The sequence below is a fragment of the Molothrus aeneus genome, unplaced genomic scaffold (assembly GCF_037042795.1).
Source record: "Molothrus aeneus isolate 106 unplaced genomic scaffold, BPBGC_Maene_1.0 scaffold_35, whole genome shotgun sequence".
NCBI classification, from domain to species: Eukaryota; Metazoa; Chordata; class Aves; order Passeriformes; family Icteridae; genus Molothrus; species Molothrus aeneus.
The window spans coordinates 1183618-1197420 of NW_027099016.1; the positions used below are offsets into that span (position 1 = coordinate 1183618).

Consider the following 13803-nt stretch of genomic DNA (forward strand, 5'->3'; position numbering starts at 1 on the left):
AATATTGGCACCTGGTGTGGCCACTGAGGACATGGATACGCCTCTGAGAACACGGGGGTTAAAAGCAGAGAACGCCCAGGGGAAGCTCTCTTGGTTCCCGTTGGTGAAAGGTTCAGAGCTGCCCTGCCCGGCTGCGGACTCGGTGCGGGAGGGGAAGCCATGCGGCCGCGTGAGGTGAGCCGGGCCTTGGACAGAGAAGGGAGGTGAAGGCCCCTGCAGGATGGGAGGGTGGAGGAGCATTGGAGGGGCATCGGGCAGCAGCCCCAGAGAGAGAGGGAGAGAGAGAGAGAGAGAGCCGGTGTCTGTGCCTGTGCCTGTGTTTGTGCCACCTTGAAATTGGATAGCACGGCCGGCGAGAAGGAGAAGGGGGGGTGTGGCGAGAAGGTGCCGGGCAGGGCCAGCGTGGGAGTTCTGGACAGGCAGAGCCTGAGATTTTTAACCCTTTTCTTGGATGATGGAAACCTTGCAAATGCTGATCCTCCTGGAATTAAATGAGGAGAGATACAGATGAAATGGGAGGAAAGGGGCCACGAGAGAAGTTGAGAAGAATATTGGGTGGGCGGAGGTGATGGAGTGGCCTTTGGCTGGACTTTTCTTGTATTGCCATGGACAGAACCATTTTTCCTGTGACACAGAGACTGCATTTAGGGGGAGCAATGGCTCAGAGCCAAGAGAGTGCAGTGATGTTATGTGAAGGAGCAGCGTGAACAGAGGCAGGTGAGGAGGGTGTGGTGGTGCCCTCGATCTTCAGTGAAGAAGAAGATCTCTGTTCTCGAGACCCCTCGGCCCCAGGGGGTGAATTTGGAGGGGACAGGTGTCCCAAAAGTGAGAGACTGTGCTTTTTTGGAACTGGGCAAAGCATCCTTAAAAGGGGAACCCCAGAAGCAGCTTTGGTCCATGTACAGTGGTGAGAGCACTGGACATGGAAGGAAGATGTCACGATGGCAAATGTTCTCCAGGCGGTGCCATGTGTGACATGGAAACACAAGAGGTTTCAACTGTGTTTCCTGGGGAAGCCTATGGTACAAGACGGACTCCTCTCCTCTTGATAAACTGAGAATTGATTATCTGAGGGGTGGTGATGTACTGAGAGTTGGTGATCTGAGGGGTGGTTACTGAATTGAGAATCCAAGGTTTTGCCTTACTGTGATGTATTGGGAACTTGGTTGGGGGGAGGAGGAATGTTTGGAAGGTTTTCATCCTGAGTTCTGTGTGTTTCTTTTTATATATTCTAAGTTTATAATTTTTTTTTTCCTTCTATTCCTAAGCTGGAGCCTGCTTTGCTCTATTCCTGGTCACATCTCACAGTAGACACCAGGGAGAAGGTATTTTCATGGGGGCACTGGGATTGTGCCAGCATCAAACCGTGACAAAAATCCATCCCCCTTCCCCCATCGAAAAAGAGTATAATTGGGGTCCAGATGAACTGTGCCTCTGAGATCTCCCCGACGTAACAGGCGGATCCTCAACTGGACTGGACCAAAGGAATTTGTCTCTACGTTTGGTAGCTCTATCCCCCTCTTTCTCTCTCTTTCTCCATCTTTTTCTCTCTCTTAATCCCTCTATTGCATTTTGCTGTGGTCATTCAATAAAGTTATGTTTGTTTTGATTATTACTGCAAATCCCAAGTGCTGTGTCAGGTTTTTGCACCCTGAGATCAAACCCACGAACCATCATGACACCGGTTCGTAAGGACGGATCGTGACATCCGGGTGCTGCCTGTCTGGCTGTGGCCAGCAGCTCGCGTCCAAACACAAGCAGGTGCCTTCTGGGCAAGGGAATGGACTGGCACGAGCAGCCATTTTCCCTGGTGAACCTGGGAGGAACCTGGGCAAGTGCAGAAGATTGGGATGACCCTGGCATGAGAGAACCTGTGGTGTGTCTCTGATGATGCTGCCAGCACTGCGAAGGAAGAGCCAAGACAAGTGCTGGAAGCAGACACATCCTGCCGATTTCTGCTCTTCCATGGACACGGAACACACTTGCTCCCCCAGCTCCAGAAGACTTGATGCAGGAACAAAAGCATTCCTGCAGGAACAACCAAAGGCCAAGGGGCGTTTCGCCACTTTCCCTTCCACACCGCACGCTTGGACAAATTGCACTGACCAAGCAGCCTTTTCCCCTCTTCCCCATTGGCCTGAAGACACTCTGCACCAAGAGAAAGCTCCTGGACAGCCGGCTATCCAACAACAGCAATTTAATGTTCCTCTAGGGGGTGAAGGGAAAGGAAGTGCTGGCAGAGGAGAGGTGCTCCCCGCAGGCTCAGGTGGCCCCAGCAGACGCAGCCTCCCGGAGCAGTTCTGCACAGCGCCGCAGCAGGACACTCAGCCACGGCCACACAGCAAAGGCCGCGAGTGCCAGAGGCGGCGCAGTTGGTCTCGCATCTTCTGGAGTCGGGAGCAGGGAACGCTCTGTAGAGCTAAAAGGATGTACAGAGCTTGAAGCGCCAGGCATGAGATGGCAGGGCTGGTGTCATCCGTCATGTCCTGAAGGGCTGCCGAGAGAGAAACAGAGGCACAGTCAGAGGCTGGATCTGTGGGGAGCTGGGGAGAGCCTCCAGGCTCGTGCATAGCACGCAGCTCCTGGCACGGCCTGGAGGAAGCAGGAGGCAAGAAGGACGAGCTGGCAGCTGCTGGCCAGGAATGTCCCCCAGGCGCCTGCAAGGTGTCTGTGCCGTGGGCACCTTGGGGCGCGCAGGGAGCGGAGCCGTCCGCGGGCGGGCCAGGGAACGCAGGTGCCAGCAGCAGCCCCCGGCGAGAGCCTGCGGGCCTCACTCACCCCTGCAGATGATGCGGAAGTGCGGCTGCTGCCCTGTCAGGAAGCGCCCGGCCATCCCTGGGGAACACAGAGCGTGTCCTGCCTTCAGAGCCACAGCTGCCGCCCACGGGCGCTGCCAGCCCCGAGGCCACACGCCCTGCTGGCCCGGCAGGGCTCAGCCCGGGCCCCTGGCGCACGCTGCCGCCCCAGGCCACGGCTGCCAGAGGGCGGCAGCAGCAATGCCGAGCCCCGCCGGGGCTGCACATGCCCGCGCCCGGATCCTGCTGCCGGGACAGCAGGCGGGGCTGGGGCCGAGCTGGGGCGGGCCGGGCCGGGGAGGGAGCCGGCCTTGGCGCTCACCCATGAACCTGACGGCCGCCTCTCGCAGGGGCTCCTGTGCGCTCCGCACGTAGGGCAGGGCCAGGCGCAGCTGCTCGGCCGCTCGGCTCCTGTCCTCTGCCAGCTGCAGAGAGCGGCGGGGCACGGAGGGAAAGGGTTGATGCGGGCCCTGCCCCTGGGCCGGGCGCTGCCTACGGCCGCCACTGCTCCCCCTGCCCACAGAGCCCTGAGGCCCGGCCAGCAGCCGCAGGCGCCGGGCTCGGCACGGGGCGGAGGGCCCGGCGAGCCGCGCTGCCGCCCCGCAGCAGAGCCCGGCTGGCTCGGGGCTCCATCGGCACCGGCCTTGGGGCCACAGGAGCCTGGAGAAGAGCCCGCACGGCCCAGGCAAGGGAGCGGCGTGTGGGGCGCAGGCTGGTGCCCCTGCCTGCGGCACTGGGCAGGGGCCACAGCTGCCAGCCCCACAGACCGGGCGCCGCGGGCAGGCGGCTTCTCCAGGGATTGGGCTGGGCATTCCAGGCTGTCCTTACCAAGCACTCGGCAAATCTCCACATCTGATCCGTCTGCAGCAGCTGCTTGAGATCCTTCCTCTTCAGGAAGCTTACTGCAGAAAGCAGCGTTTCCCGAGAGGCCTGCAGAGCAGCAGAGACCCAGAGATGGCACCGCAGCCCAGGGCACCGGACCCGCATCTCTGTGCCAGGGCCGGGAGGAGGCTGGAGCCCGTCAGGTGCCAGGGGCTGGGGAGACAGCTGAGCTCCTTCCATGGGGACACCCAGGAGGCCTCACCTGTGCCACACGCCCGTTCTCATCGTGGCAGTGGAAGAAGAGTGGGAGCAGGCTCTGGCTCACGTGCTTCTTCAGGGGCTTTTCTCCCTTTGCCACTACCAAGGTGATCACGTCTTGGAAGAGGCGAATGGAGAGCAGCTGCACAAGGCTGTTGTCCTGTTGAAAAGGAAGCCAAAGCCCTCCACATCAGCTGCTCCAGGCCTCCCTGTGCCCAGGCTCAAGACAGCACCCAAGTGCCCGTGGCTGGGGGCACAGAGCCTCACATTGTCAAAGAGGTGCCAGAGCGCCTCAGCCAGCTGCAGGGCGATGGGGCTGGCTATTGCCAGGTCTTTCTGCAGCAGCAGGTGGCTGAGCACAATGAGGGTCTTCTCCACGATGTCTTCATCCCTATCCCACAGTAGCTTCCCAAGGCTTTCAGTCAGGCTGTACATGCTTGGATCCTGTGTGCAAAACAAGGCTGGGCAACCCCACGCTGCTGCTGCTGCTGCTGCAGGGCTCAGAGGCCCAAGGCCTGTCCCAAAGCACTCAGGCAGCTGAACAGCGACCCTGGAGAGCTGGGAGCAGCTGCCACAGCTGCCAAAGCCCAGCTAAGCCCAAGGGGCTGCTTGCCCCAGCCCTACGCTGCCAGCACAGCTTCAGCTGCTGCCTCCTTCTCACCATCGAGGTGAGCACCACGAGGCCTCGCAGCGCCACGCCACGCATCTGCCTGGACTCGCTCTGCAGGTGCCTTGTCAAGATCTCCAGGACTTTTTTACCGCATTCGCTCAAGTCCAGGCAATCCAGGACCTGAAAGGCACAGAGCAGGCACAGAGCAGGCACAGAGGTGCCCAGCTGGCAGGAGCTCAGAAGTGCACAGGGCCGAGCCAAGGCAGCAGCACAGGGCACGGGCAGCGTCCCAGGCAGCTGCGGCTACGAGAGGGCAGAGGGCTGGGAGGCAGCTCAGCCAGGCAGCGCTGGCCATGGGGCTCACCTCCACCAGGAAGGCCAGGGCGGGCAGCTCCCAGTCTGAAATGCCTTGGCTGAGCAGGTCAAAGAGGCAGGATGCCATGCCGCAACACCAGATGATGGAGACACGGCGCATCTCCCTGGCAGGGAGAAAAAGGCACCATTGCTCCTGGGCCGGGCAAACCTCTCCCAGGGCTGGCTCGCAGAGCTCTGGTCTGCTCCCGAGCATCCCGAGGGCGCTTTGGGAGGCGGCTGTTCCCGGGCAGCCTCCTGTGCCGGCCTTTTCCAGTCTGCTCATCCCTCCCTTGGTGACAAGGCCCGGCTGCCCATGAGCACGGGGACTGTGTGGGGCGTTGCAGGCACAAAGGAGAGGGGCGGTGGGGAGAACGAGGTCTCACCTGGCCAGCAGACGCACTGCACAGTGGTGGGTGTCGGCACAGAGCAGCGTGTCCCAGGCACGCTTGCGCTCCATGGACAGCACCACGTGCTCATAGCGCATTTGGCAGAGCAGGGCCTTCAGGGTCTGCAGCGCAAAGCTGTGTGCAGAGCAAAGCCCAGGTCACGCTGGGAGCCCCAGCTCCTGCCCTGGGGCATGGGAGGGATGGGGAGACTGGGAGGACTGGCATGGAGCACCTGTTGGGGTTGGCGGAGAGGCCGTGTTGCTCCTGGCACCCCTTCCAGAAGGTCTCAACCTCTTCTGGCATATCCTGCATGCTGATGTAAGCTTGGAAGAGCAGATGCAGAAAGAGATTGGAGAAATACTCCAGCACCACAGGCGAGCGCCAGGCCAGATTGAAGACTCTCCACAGGGCCACGGTTGCCTGCAAGAAATAAAACAGCCAGAGACAAGGCTCAGTGCCAAGACATCCACATGGCAGGGCCTGAGCATGTGGGGGAGAGGCCGGGGGAGACACGGGGGGACCAGCGGGCCTGGTGCCCCTGAACCCCTCCCATAAGGCAGGATTCAGCCCAGTGCCTGAGGCAGGGGGATGCAGCTGGGGGGAGGACAGAGAGCTGGGTGCTGGAGAGGCAGCCTGGGGGCTGGCAAAGGCCAGCACCAGAAACTCACAGCCAGGGCAAAGACTCCTGCGTTGTCCCCATCGGAGGTGTACACGCTGTGCACTGGCCAGGCGCTCAGCACATCGAGGAGTAGCTGCAGCGCCGGCTCCGCAGTCCTGCTCGAGGACATGATGGTTCCCCACATGGTGGCGGCAGCTCTGTGGGGTCAGAGCTCTGTGTCAGGGCGGGCTCGGCCACAGCACCGTGGCCTGGGCAGCTGCAGGGCCCCGCGCTGGCCCTCAGCCCTGCCTCTGCCCACTGCCCCTGGCCGGCAGCAGCCAGCCAGCCCACGTGGGTACAGGGGCCCCGAGGGGCAGGGAGGGAGCGTGGCACCAGGCTCAGGAGCTGCCATGGCAGCCCTGGAAAACAGAGGAGCCAGAGGATCCTGGAACTGCCTGCCTGTCTGGCAGTCAGCAGGGACAGGCTCTACAGGGTGATGGGCCGGTGAACCCGAAGCCCTCAAGGCATGTGGGGCTGCCCCACCTGTCACACGATGGGGCCCAGCGCAAGAGGGTGATCAGCACATCAGAGGGGTATTCCTCGGTCAGCTCCAGAAGGGCCTTGTCCAGCCTGTGCCCAGCAGCCTCATTGGCCGTGAGCCACTGGTGGATGGACCTCACCATGGCGGGCACCTGCAGAGGGCACGGGGAGACTTGGAGAGCTGCCAGAGCAGCAACTCCCCCTGAGAAGTGCTTCCCTTCCAACTGCATTGGGCCGGGCCTCAAAGGCCGAGGGAGCCCGGCAGAGCCGGCTCGAGGCGCCGCACCACTGCTGGGGCCATCGAGCCCTTGCCCCAGGCTGCTTACTTGCATTGGATTGGAGACACCCTTCTCCACAAGCAAATCCAGCATGGCAGCATCGATCTCGGCATCAAGGAACGGAAGGTTGGCCAAGACGCCCGTGCCCGCACCGGCAGTCTCTTCCTGCCAAAGGCACGTGATGAATTCACAGAGGGTCGGCAGGAGAAGGGCAGCAAGAGAGGGAGAATCCATGGAGCGCTCCAAGCCTGGTGCTTGGCTGAGCAGTGCCAGCAGGCCCAGCCCAGGTGGGGATGGCCGCAGGTACCTGCGCCATTCTGCCCAAGCGGCCACGGGCGGCTTCCTGTTCTTGTGTCCGGTCCTGGGCTGCATCTGGCAAAGAGCGAGCGCAGCCAGAGCTGAGGGGCTGCGGGAGAGGCCGGAGAACACAGCCCAGCCCTGCGCTGCCCAGGCAGGGAGAGCCTCGGGATGCGCCGGGGGATGGAGCGTGGCTGCCAGGTGCTCCAGCCCAGCTTCTGTCCTATCCATGGATATGTCCACAGGGATGGGATGGGATGGGATGGGATGGGATGGGATGGGATGGGGCCAAGCATGCTGCAGGCACCAGCCCTGTGGCCCAGCTCTAACACTCACGCTCCTGCCGCAGCTGGAACTGCTCCAGTTCTTCAGGCTGCTGTGCTGAGGTAGCTCCAGCCTCTTCCTCCTCCACCCAGGCCAGCCTGGGCACGCTGGGGGGTCTCTGCTCCATGTCACTCTTTGCAGTTATGAGTGCTTGGTGAAGCAGAGAGGCCTCGGAAGAGCTAAAGATGAGCAAGTGCTGCAGTTGTGCCTTGAAGGCACCTGCAACAGAGGAGCCTCAGGAAGGCTACAGGACAGGAACTCCTGCAGTCTGTCCTCGAGGGCAGCAGCAAGAGAGAAGTCTCAAAAGGGAAATAGGACTGCAAGTCCCGCAGTCTGTCCTCGAGGGCACCGGCCGCAGGGATGGCAGACGCTTGGGAAATGCTCCACGTCACCGAGTCCCGCAGCCTGGCCTCGAGGTCACCTGCACAGGGAACGCCTGGGAAAAGCTCCGGGTCAGCAAGGAACGAGTTGGCTGTGTGGGGGCTCCTCACAGCACTGCTCTGTCCCGTCCTGTCCCGTCGCGTGCACCCAGCACTGTGGCGTGGCCGTGGCGCCACCAGCACCTATGTCACGACGTGTCACAAAGGGTCACCCTTGCACACTCTGTCCCTTTCCATCCCACAGTGACCATGGTGCACTGTGTCACAGAGAGCCCCAGGACACACCTCCACATGCCCTGGGGACACCCCCACGCCACCCAAACTGCCCCAGCTTGCAGGCAAGACCTTGCCCCAAGTGTTGAAGACACAGCCCAGCAGGAACTTTAGCAACGGCCCAAACAAGAAGCAGCTGCTCCTCTACTCTGCCTGCTCAGGGCAGCAGAATGAGCCCCCACGGCTGCCACCGCAGCTGAGCAGGAAGGGCACTGGGGCCTTCCACAGGCCCTGCCACGGCCTCTTTGGGACCAGTCCCAGTGCTGGGTGGCCGGCACAATCGCAGGGGCGTGACACGGACACGGGACATGTGGCTGCCTTGGTTTGGAAAGACAGGAGTCTGCTAAGGAAGGCAGGAGCCTCCCCTGAAATGGAGAATGTAAACCCTCCCCACCCTTCCTGACTGCTATAAACTTTAAATTTAGGGGCTCTCAGGCAAAAATATGGGAGCAGGAAATAACAGTTCTTTAATAGGGAAGGAAAAAAAGAAAAGGATTAAATAAAGAATGCAGTACACTAGAACAACACTGACAGAGTCAGAACCCAATCTGACACCCTGTGGGTAAAGGTGTGGTAGCAGTGCAATTGGAAATGTGGCTGCAGCCCTCCTGAAGTGTCAGGGGTGGTTCTGTTGGAGCAGGGGGGTCCTGTAGAGAAGGATGTGTTCTTCCTCCGAGGATCCAGTGGAAGAAGAGGCAGCTGCTGTTCCTCTGGGGAATCCAGTGAGAAAGCCACACTGGTGTCTCAAAAACCTCTGGATTATATCTGGGTAGCAATGCTTGGCTCCTCCCTCTGGGCGGAGCATCTCACAATGGGATGTTACAGTTCTTATCAGTCATGCAGTGACATTCCTTTATCAACAGATGTCCCCTCCCCAGAGAGGTGTGAATGTGGTCACTCAAAGAGAGAGATAAGGCAAACTGCCTGCTTGACAAAGATAATCTGCCATACAGATGGTCATGGAAAACATCTTGCATTGCAATCTGGAACAGCAACTATAACAAACTCCTCTCTCATTCTTTATAAAACATTTAGCTTGAGCAATGTTTCTTATGCTTTGGACTTCGCTGATAATTAGCTGAATAAAACAAGGAATCAAACAAGGAAGAAATATTCAAACAGCTGTAACACATAAATGGAAGAAGCCTAATTTCTTTCACCATTCTATACATGATCTCACCAGCTAGTTTTTTTAACATTGGTTCCCAATTTTGGATCAGTGTGTGGGTTTTTTTTCATTGTGGTCATCTATTTTAATATATCTACACCTGATATATTAATTTTTTCACAAACACTCCCTTCTTTGGCCAGTAGATAGTCTAAAGCCAATCTATTCTGATATATTATGGGTTTTGTTTGGCTTTGTTGACTTGATATTAATTCTAATCCCCATCTGGTTATGTTTCTTATTATCTCTACAACTTTTTGGAGTCTTATAAGATGATTCAGCTTATTAATTGGGGCTGATACAGAGTCAGATTGCTGTGCTGGTTTTACCTTTTTGTTTACTGATTCTTCTTTTACCAAATCTTGGACTCTACCCTTAAAGGCAAATGTGAAACAAATCCATCTCTCCCCTTTTGGACATTCACTTCCCAATATATTCTCACTTTTTCCTAAGTTTCTCGCAATGCAATATTTTCCCCATTTTGCATACAGGTACTTAATTTGGATGGGTCATAGCAGTGACTGCTGACATGGGTGTGTGTAATAAAAGAGGAACTTTGATTTCTTTCCATCTAATGCTTTTGATAGCATTTGTGACACGATTTTGCTGGTATCCCTAAAGGGAAAAGACAGAAGATGAGTGACAGAAAAAGGAATAACAGAGGTCTGGTATGGCTTATACCCCCACCTGCCATGCCTACGGGGTTGCTGCCCATAGCAGGTGTATTTGATCTTCTCGGTGGCGAGCACAGCGGCCAATCCAGTCTTGCCCTCTTCTCCTTGTCACTCCCTTTTTGCTAATTTCCAGGCAAATCATTTTTGACACTCTGTAATTGTCGTTTCCCACTGTTCCTCAGGTATCTCCTGCTCAACAGGCACTAATAACTCCCATCCACAAAACAAAGTTATTATTTCAGTTGTTTTGAGTTCTATCTGGATAGGGGATAGATTTGGTGCTCGACACTTCCTGCAACATGAGCATCAATTGTGGAAACTGCAATACCAATTTTCCCCACAATTTAAACATTTACATTTAACCCAGCATTATAACCCAGCATATCTGGTATTAGGATGAAGCAAACAGGGTATATGGTATGGCCCTGATGGAAGTTGTAATTCCTCCCCCTCTTTGTATAAGTCACAGGCTAAGGCCAGAACATGAGAATTCTCTGACCGAAATAGTCCTGATGCTCCTTGTTTGGAGTGGAAGTATTCCTCCCCAAATTGGATATCTGACATGTCTCAGAATTTGTCCAGATGGCACTTGAAACCACTGATATAAACCTGGCCTTGTTTCTCAATTAGCTGTGATTCTTTGTACATTCCTTGGATCATTTGGGTCGTCGCAGTTCGTTACCACCCAGTCCCAACTTAGGAGCCAATTTGGTATCACCCGGTTTAAATGTGCTAGTCCACTCCTCAGGTTCCTTCACAGCTCCTTTGATTCTGCTGGCCTGGATCCACTCTCTTTTCCCTTGGCTTGGATTGCTGCCTCATTTGTCAGTAGTACCTGAAAAGGACTTCTCAATAGCACAGAACAGTGACTGGAGGAAAGGCAACTCTACATCAGGATTTGCCATTAGCATTCTTCAAAACTTCCTAGGTTTAGCAACAAGTTGGGTTTTTTGGGTTTTTTTTGGGCACAGCTGCTTGTTCTTCTTGTACCCAGCTGAGTCTTGAGCTGCGCTAGGTTGTTCAGCTCTTGGGATCACTCAAAGGACAGTTCTCCTAGAGAAAAAGGGACTTGCCATGCTTAGGATGCTTCCCTTTCTTTCTAAGGCAGGAAGCCTTAACAGCACTGAAGGGAAAACTCAGAGGCAAATTCCTCTTCTTGTGAGCCACAATTAGTAAAACAAAAAAACCACCCAAAGCCAAAGAAAACCAAACCAAACCAAACAACCAAAAACATAAATAAAAAAAAAAAAAAAAAGAGAGCCAGGCCAGTCTTAACATCTATTGCCTTTTATCGTCTGAGCAGTATTTAGCTGTTCAGCCTTCACAGATCCATTCTTCTAATACCTTCTCAGAACAAACCCCCCCGCCCCATCCTATCAGCAAAAAAAGAAGAAAGAGAAAAAGAATCTTGCTTTAAGAGAACAAAAATAACTTGGTGAGCTTTTGAGAATTAGCGAGAGATCAAGGCTATCTCTGCTTTGGTCTTATCGCTTATTCTCATGCCACCCCCTCTTCTCTCTCTCTTCACTCATAGCAGGGCCCCTGTGGGGACCTTGGGGATGTGCCTCGCCCCCCTTTCGCCCCTTTTCTCTCTCTCTCTTCACCCACCTACTGGGGCTGAGGCTGCCGCCCTGCACGGGGACCCCAGCAGGCTGGGAGCCACCCCCGGGCAGCTCCGTCCCTGCGGCAGCCGCGCTCCTCAGCAGCAAACTGTGCAAACCGTGCCCAGTGCCGCTGCCGGGCTGCTGAGCGTGTGCAGCAACCCCGCGCCCTCCGAGACCCCGGCACCACCAAGCAGCTGCCGAGCCCCAGCGGCGCCCACACAAACCCGCGCCCCGCGCCGCCTCCACCGGGGGGCAAACGCTGGAAGTTGTCACGCGGGGCCGCCCCCATGGATCAGCCCCTGCCGCAGCCCCGAGACTCTGCCGCCCGCACAAGAGCGGTCAAACACCCACAGCCTCAACACCCCTCACCCTGGCTGCCCAGGGATTCTTTTTCTCTAGTAAGCATTTGGATGAACCATCAACATATATCTTTTCCCCCTCTAGGAGGGCTTGTTCTGCTACATCCTCCTGAACTTCAGTTTGGTATTGCACAATTTCTGAACAATCATGGGTTAAGGTACCTTTTTGTTTTCCATAATAGTTGAGGTGGATTCAAACTTTTTTTTACTTCTAGTGTTAAATTATCATTATTTCACATTTTTACATCTTAGAGTCTACTAACCATTTTCCCCCCAGCTTTTTATTTTCCTTTTTTTTTTCCTTTTTGATTTTAACACATTTTGGACTGCATCAGGTGTACACAACACTACTTTATTTCTAAGACTTTGTCCACAGCCTTTTCTTCTTCTGGCATAACCTCTATTCCCAGCTGGATTTGTAAGTCTTTTCCAAAGAAGTTGACACCTGCTCCAGGAACTAAGAAGACATCTCCTACCCCCATTCTGGCTTCCCCTTTAATTCCTACATTTTTAATGACAGAGATTTTAAACCCTTCTCCTCTTCCCCCAGCCATTTCCACCGTGACACCATCTACATCACATCCTCCTGGAACATCTACTACAGAAGTTCTCTCTGCATCAGTATGAACTATAAATTCTAATACTTCCTCTTGGGGGCCTACTTTTAAAGTTATCAAAGGCTCCTGACAGCACCCATCCCTCAGAAAACAGGGTCACATTCATATTTTCTGAAAAATCCCTTTACCCAGGATTTTTCTCCTAAGAAGCTGAGAAGCCTCAGAGAAAAAAAAAAAGAAAACAATATTATCTCATTTGCTTCTCCTGTGTTTTGCTGCTTTGGAATGTGTTCAGAGATTGTTTATTCAAGAGGTGATTGTTTCATTAGTTTCTACTGTAAAATATTTTGTCTTATTAGTCAATCAGAGTCAAGCTGTGTTGGGGCTCTGCAAAAGAGTCACAAGTTTTTCATTATTATCTTCTTAATCTTCTGTAAGTATTCTTTCTGTATTCTTTAATATAATATAATATCTTAAAATAATAAATTACCCTTCAGAAAACAAAGTCAAATTCATAATTTCTTCCTTCCTTTGTCAGGCATCCCGCAAATACAATAAAACAGAGCCCAATGTTCCTCCCACTCCCTCACCGGGCACACCCCCTGAGCCATCCCCAGGCCTCCTCCTGAGTGAGGGTGACCTCCCCCCTGCAGCAGAAACAGCACCCCCAGTCCTCTCCCGGGACCCTGACCACGCCGGGCTCTGTCTCCTTCCTGAACCTCCCCCATGGATACAGAGGGAGCTGAAATCACCGAGGGAACAGAGACCAGGCTGAAAGTTGGCTGTAGAGCCAGATCCAAAAGGGGACAGAGGGAGGAGCAGAATTCAACAGTGTGGCTGAAATCAAGGAAGAAACAGGGGTAGGTGCAGGAGCAGTCAGCTGGGGAGGAGCCACAGCAGGGACGGGAGTGATCATGCCCGGTGTGGGTGAGGAGGGCTGGAGCTCTTGGCTCAGACAGAGAAGCTGGTATGGGTAGGGAGACTGGAGCTTCTGGCATGAGCAGAGAAACTGGAGACAGGGAGAGACACTGTAGGAAAGACATTTTCATGCTGTTCTTGTGAGCCAGCGAAGGCTTACGGAAGAAAAGGAAAGCCTCGTATCTCTCTCAAGGAAGGTACCAAGGCTATCACCATGACAATATGAAGAAAGAGAGAAAGTCAAAAGATACCGACTGTGGTTGGCTCACAGAGTGACATGGCTCCTTTTCACCTATTGAGAGTTCTGTTTCCTTTTCATGACCAATGGGCAGTGTATGTGTTTGTTAAGCAAATGTAAATATCCTGTAAAAGTATAAAAGCAACATGTTGCTTTAATAAATAGCCCTATACAACCTTCTGATCTGAGTCTTGGTGCTTGTGCCACGTTGTGCTCTGTAGCGACATCACAGTATTTCCAGACGGTCCCCGCTCTCTTCTCTGGTTCCTTATCTCATTTCCCCAGGACTCCACCCACTCATCCCTGCTGCAATCCATTCCCCTGACAGCTTGAACATTCCTCACAGTACAGAAAATCCTTCCTTTCTGAT

General features: G+C 54.9%; 1 protein-coding gene and 1 pseudogene across 1 annotated transcript; both read right to left on the reverse strand.

The window, feature by feature from the left end:
* LOC136570612 (zinc finger protein 208-like) overlaps positions 1 to 13803 on the reverse strand; it is a 625335-nt pseudogene that overhangs the window by 44304 nt on the left and 567228 nt on the right.
* Positions 2227 to 9777, reverse strand: LOC136570546 (maestro heat-like repeat-containing protein family member 7). The gene is made up of 16 exons (XM_066571022.1): positions 9771 to 9777; positions 7275 to 7481; positions 6949 to 7013; positions 6690 to 6806; positions 6367 to 6515; positions 5894 to 6041; positions 5458 to 5645; positions 5223 to 5360; positions 4850 to 4964; positions 4537 to 4665; positions 4143 to 4319; positions 3880 to 4035; positions 3624 to 3725; positions 3118 to 3220; positions 2779 to 2835; positions 2227 to 2494 (listed from the first exon to the last, which is right to left on the reverse strand). Exons 1-16 carry the CDS (start codon positions 9775 to 9777, stop codon positions 2325 to 2327), a joined length of 2028 nt encoding a protein of 675 aa, XP_066427119.1. The 3' UTR covers positions 2227 to 2324.

Coding starts and splice junctions, on each gene's coding strand:
- LOC136570546 (XM_066571022.1), bottom strand. Junction 5,646..5,893: donor CAGGAGTCTTTGCCCTGGCT/GTGAGTTTCTGG, acceptor TATTTCTTGCAG/GCAACCGTGGCCCTGTGGAG. Junction 2,495..2,778: donor CTTCCGCATCATCTGCAGGG/GTGAGTGAGGCC, acceptor CTCTCTCGGCAG/CCCTTCAGGACATGACGGAT.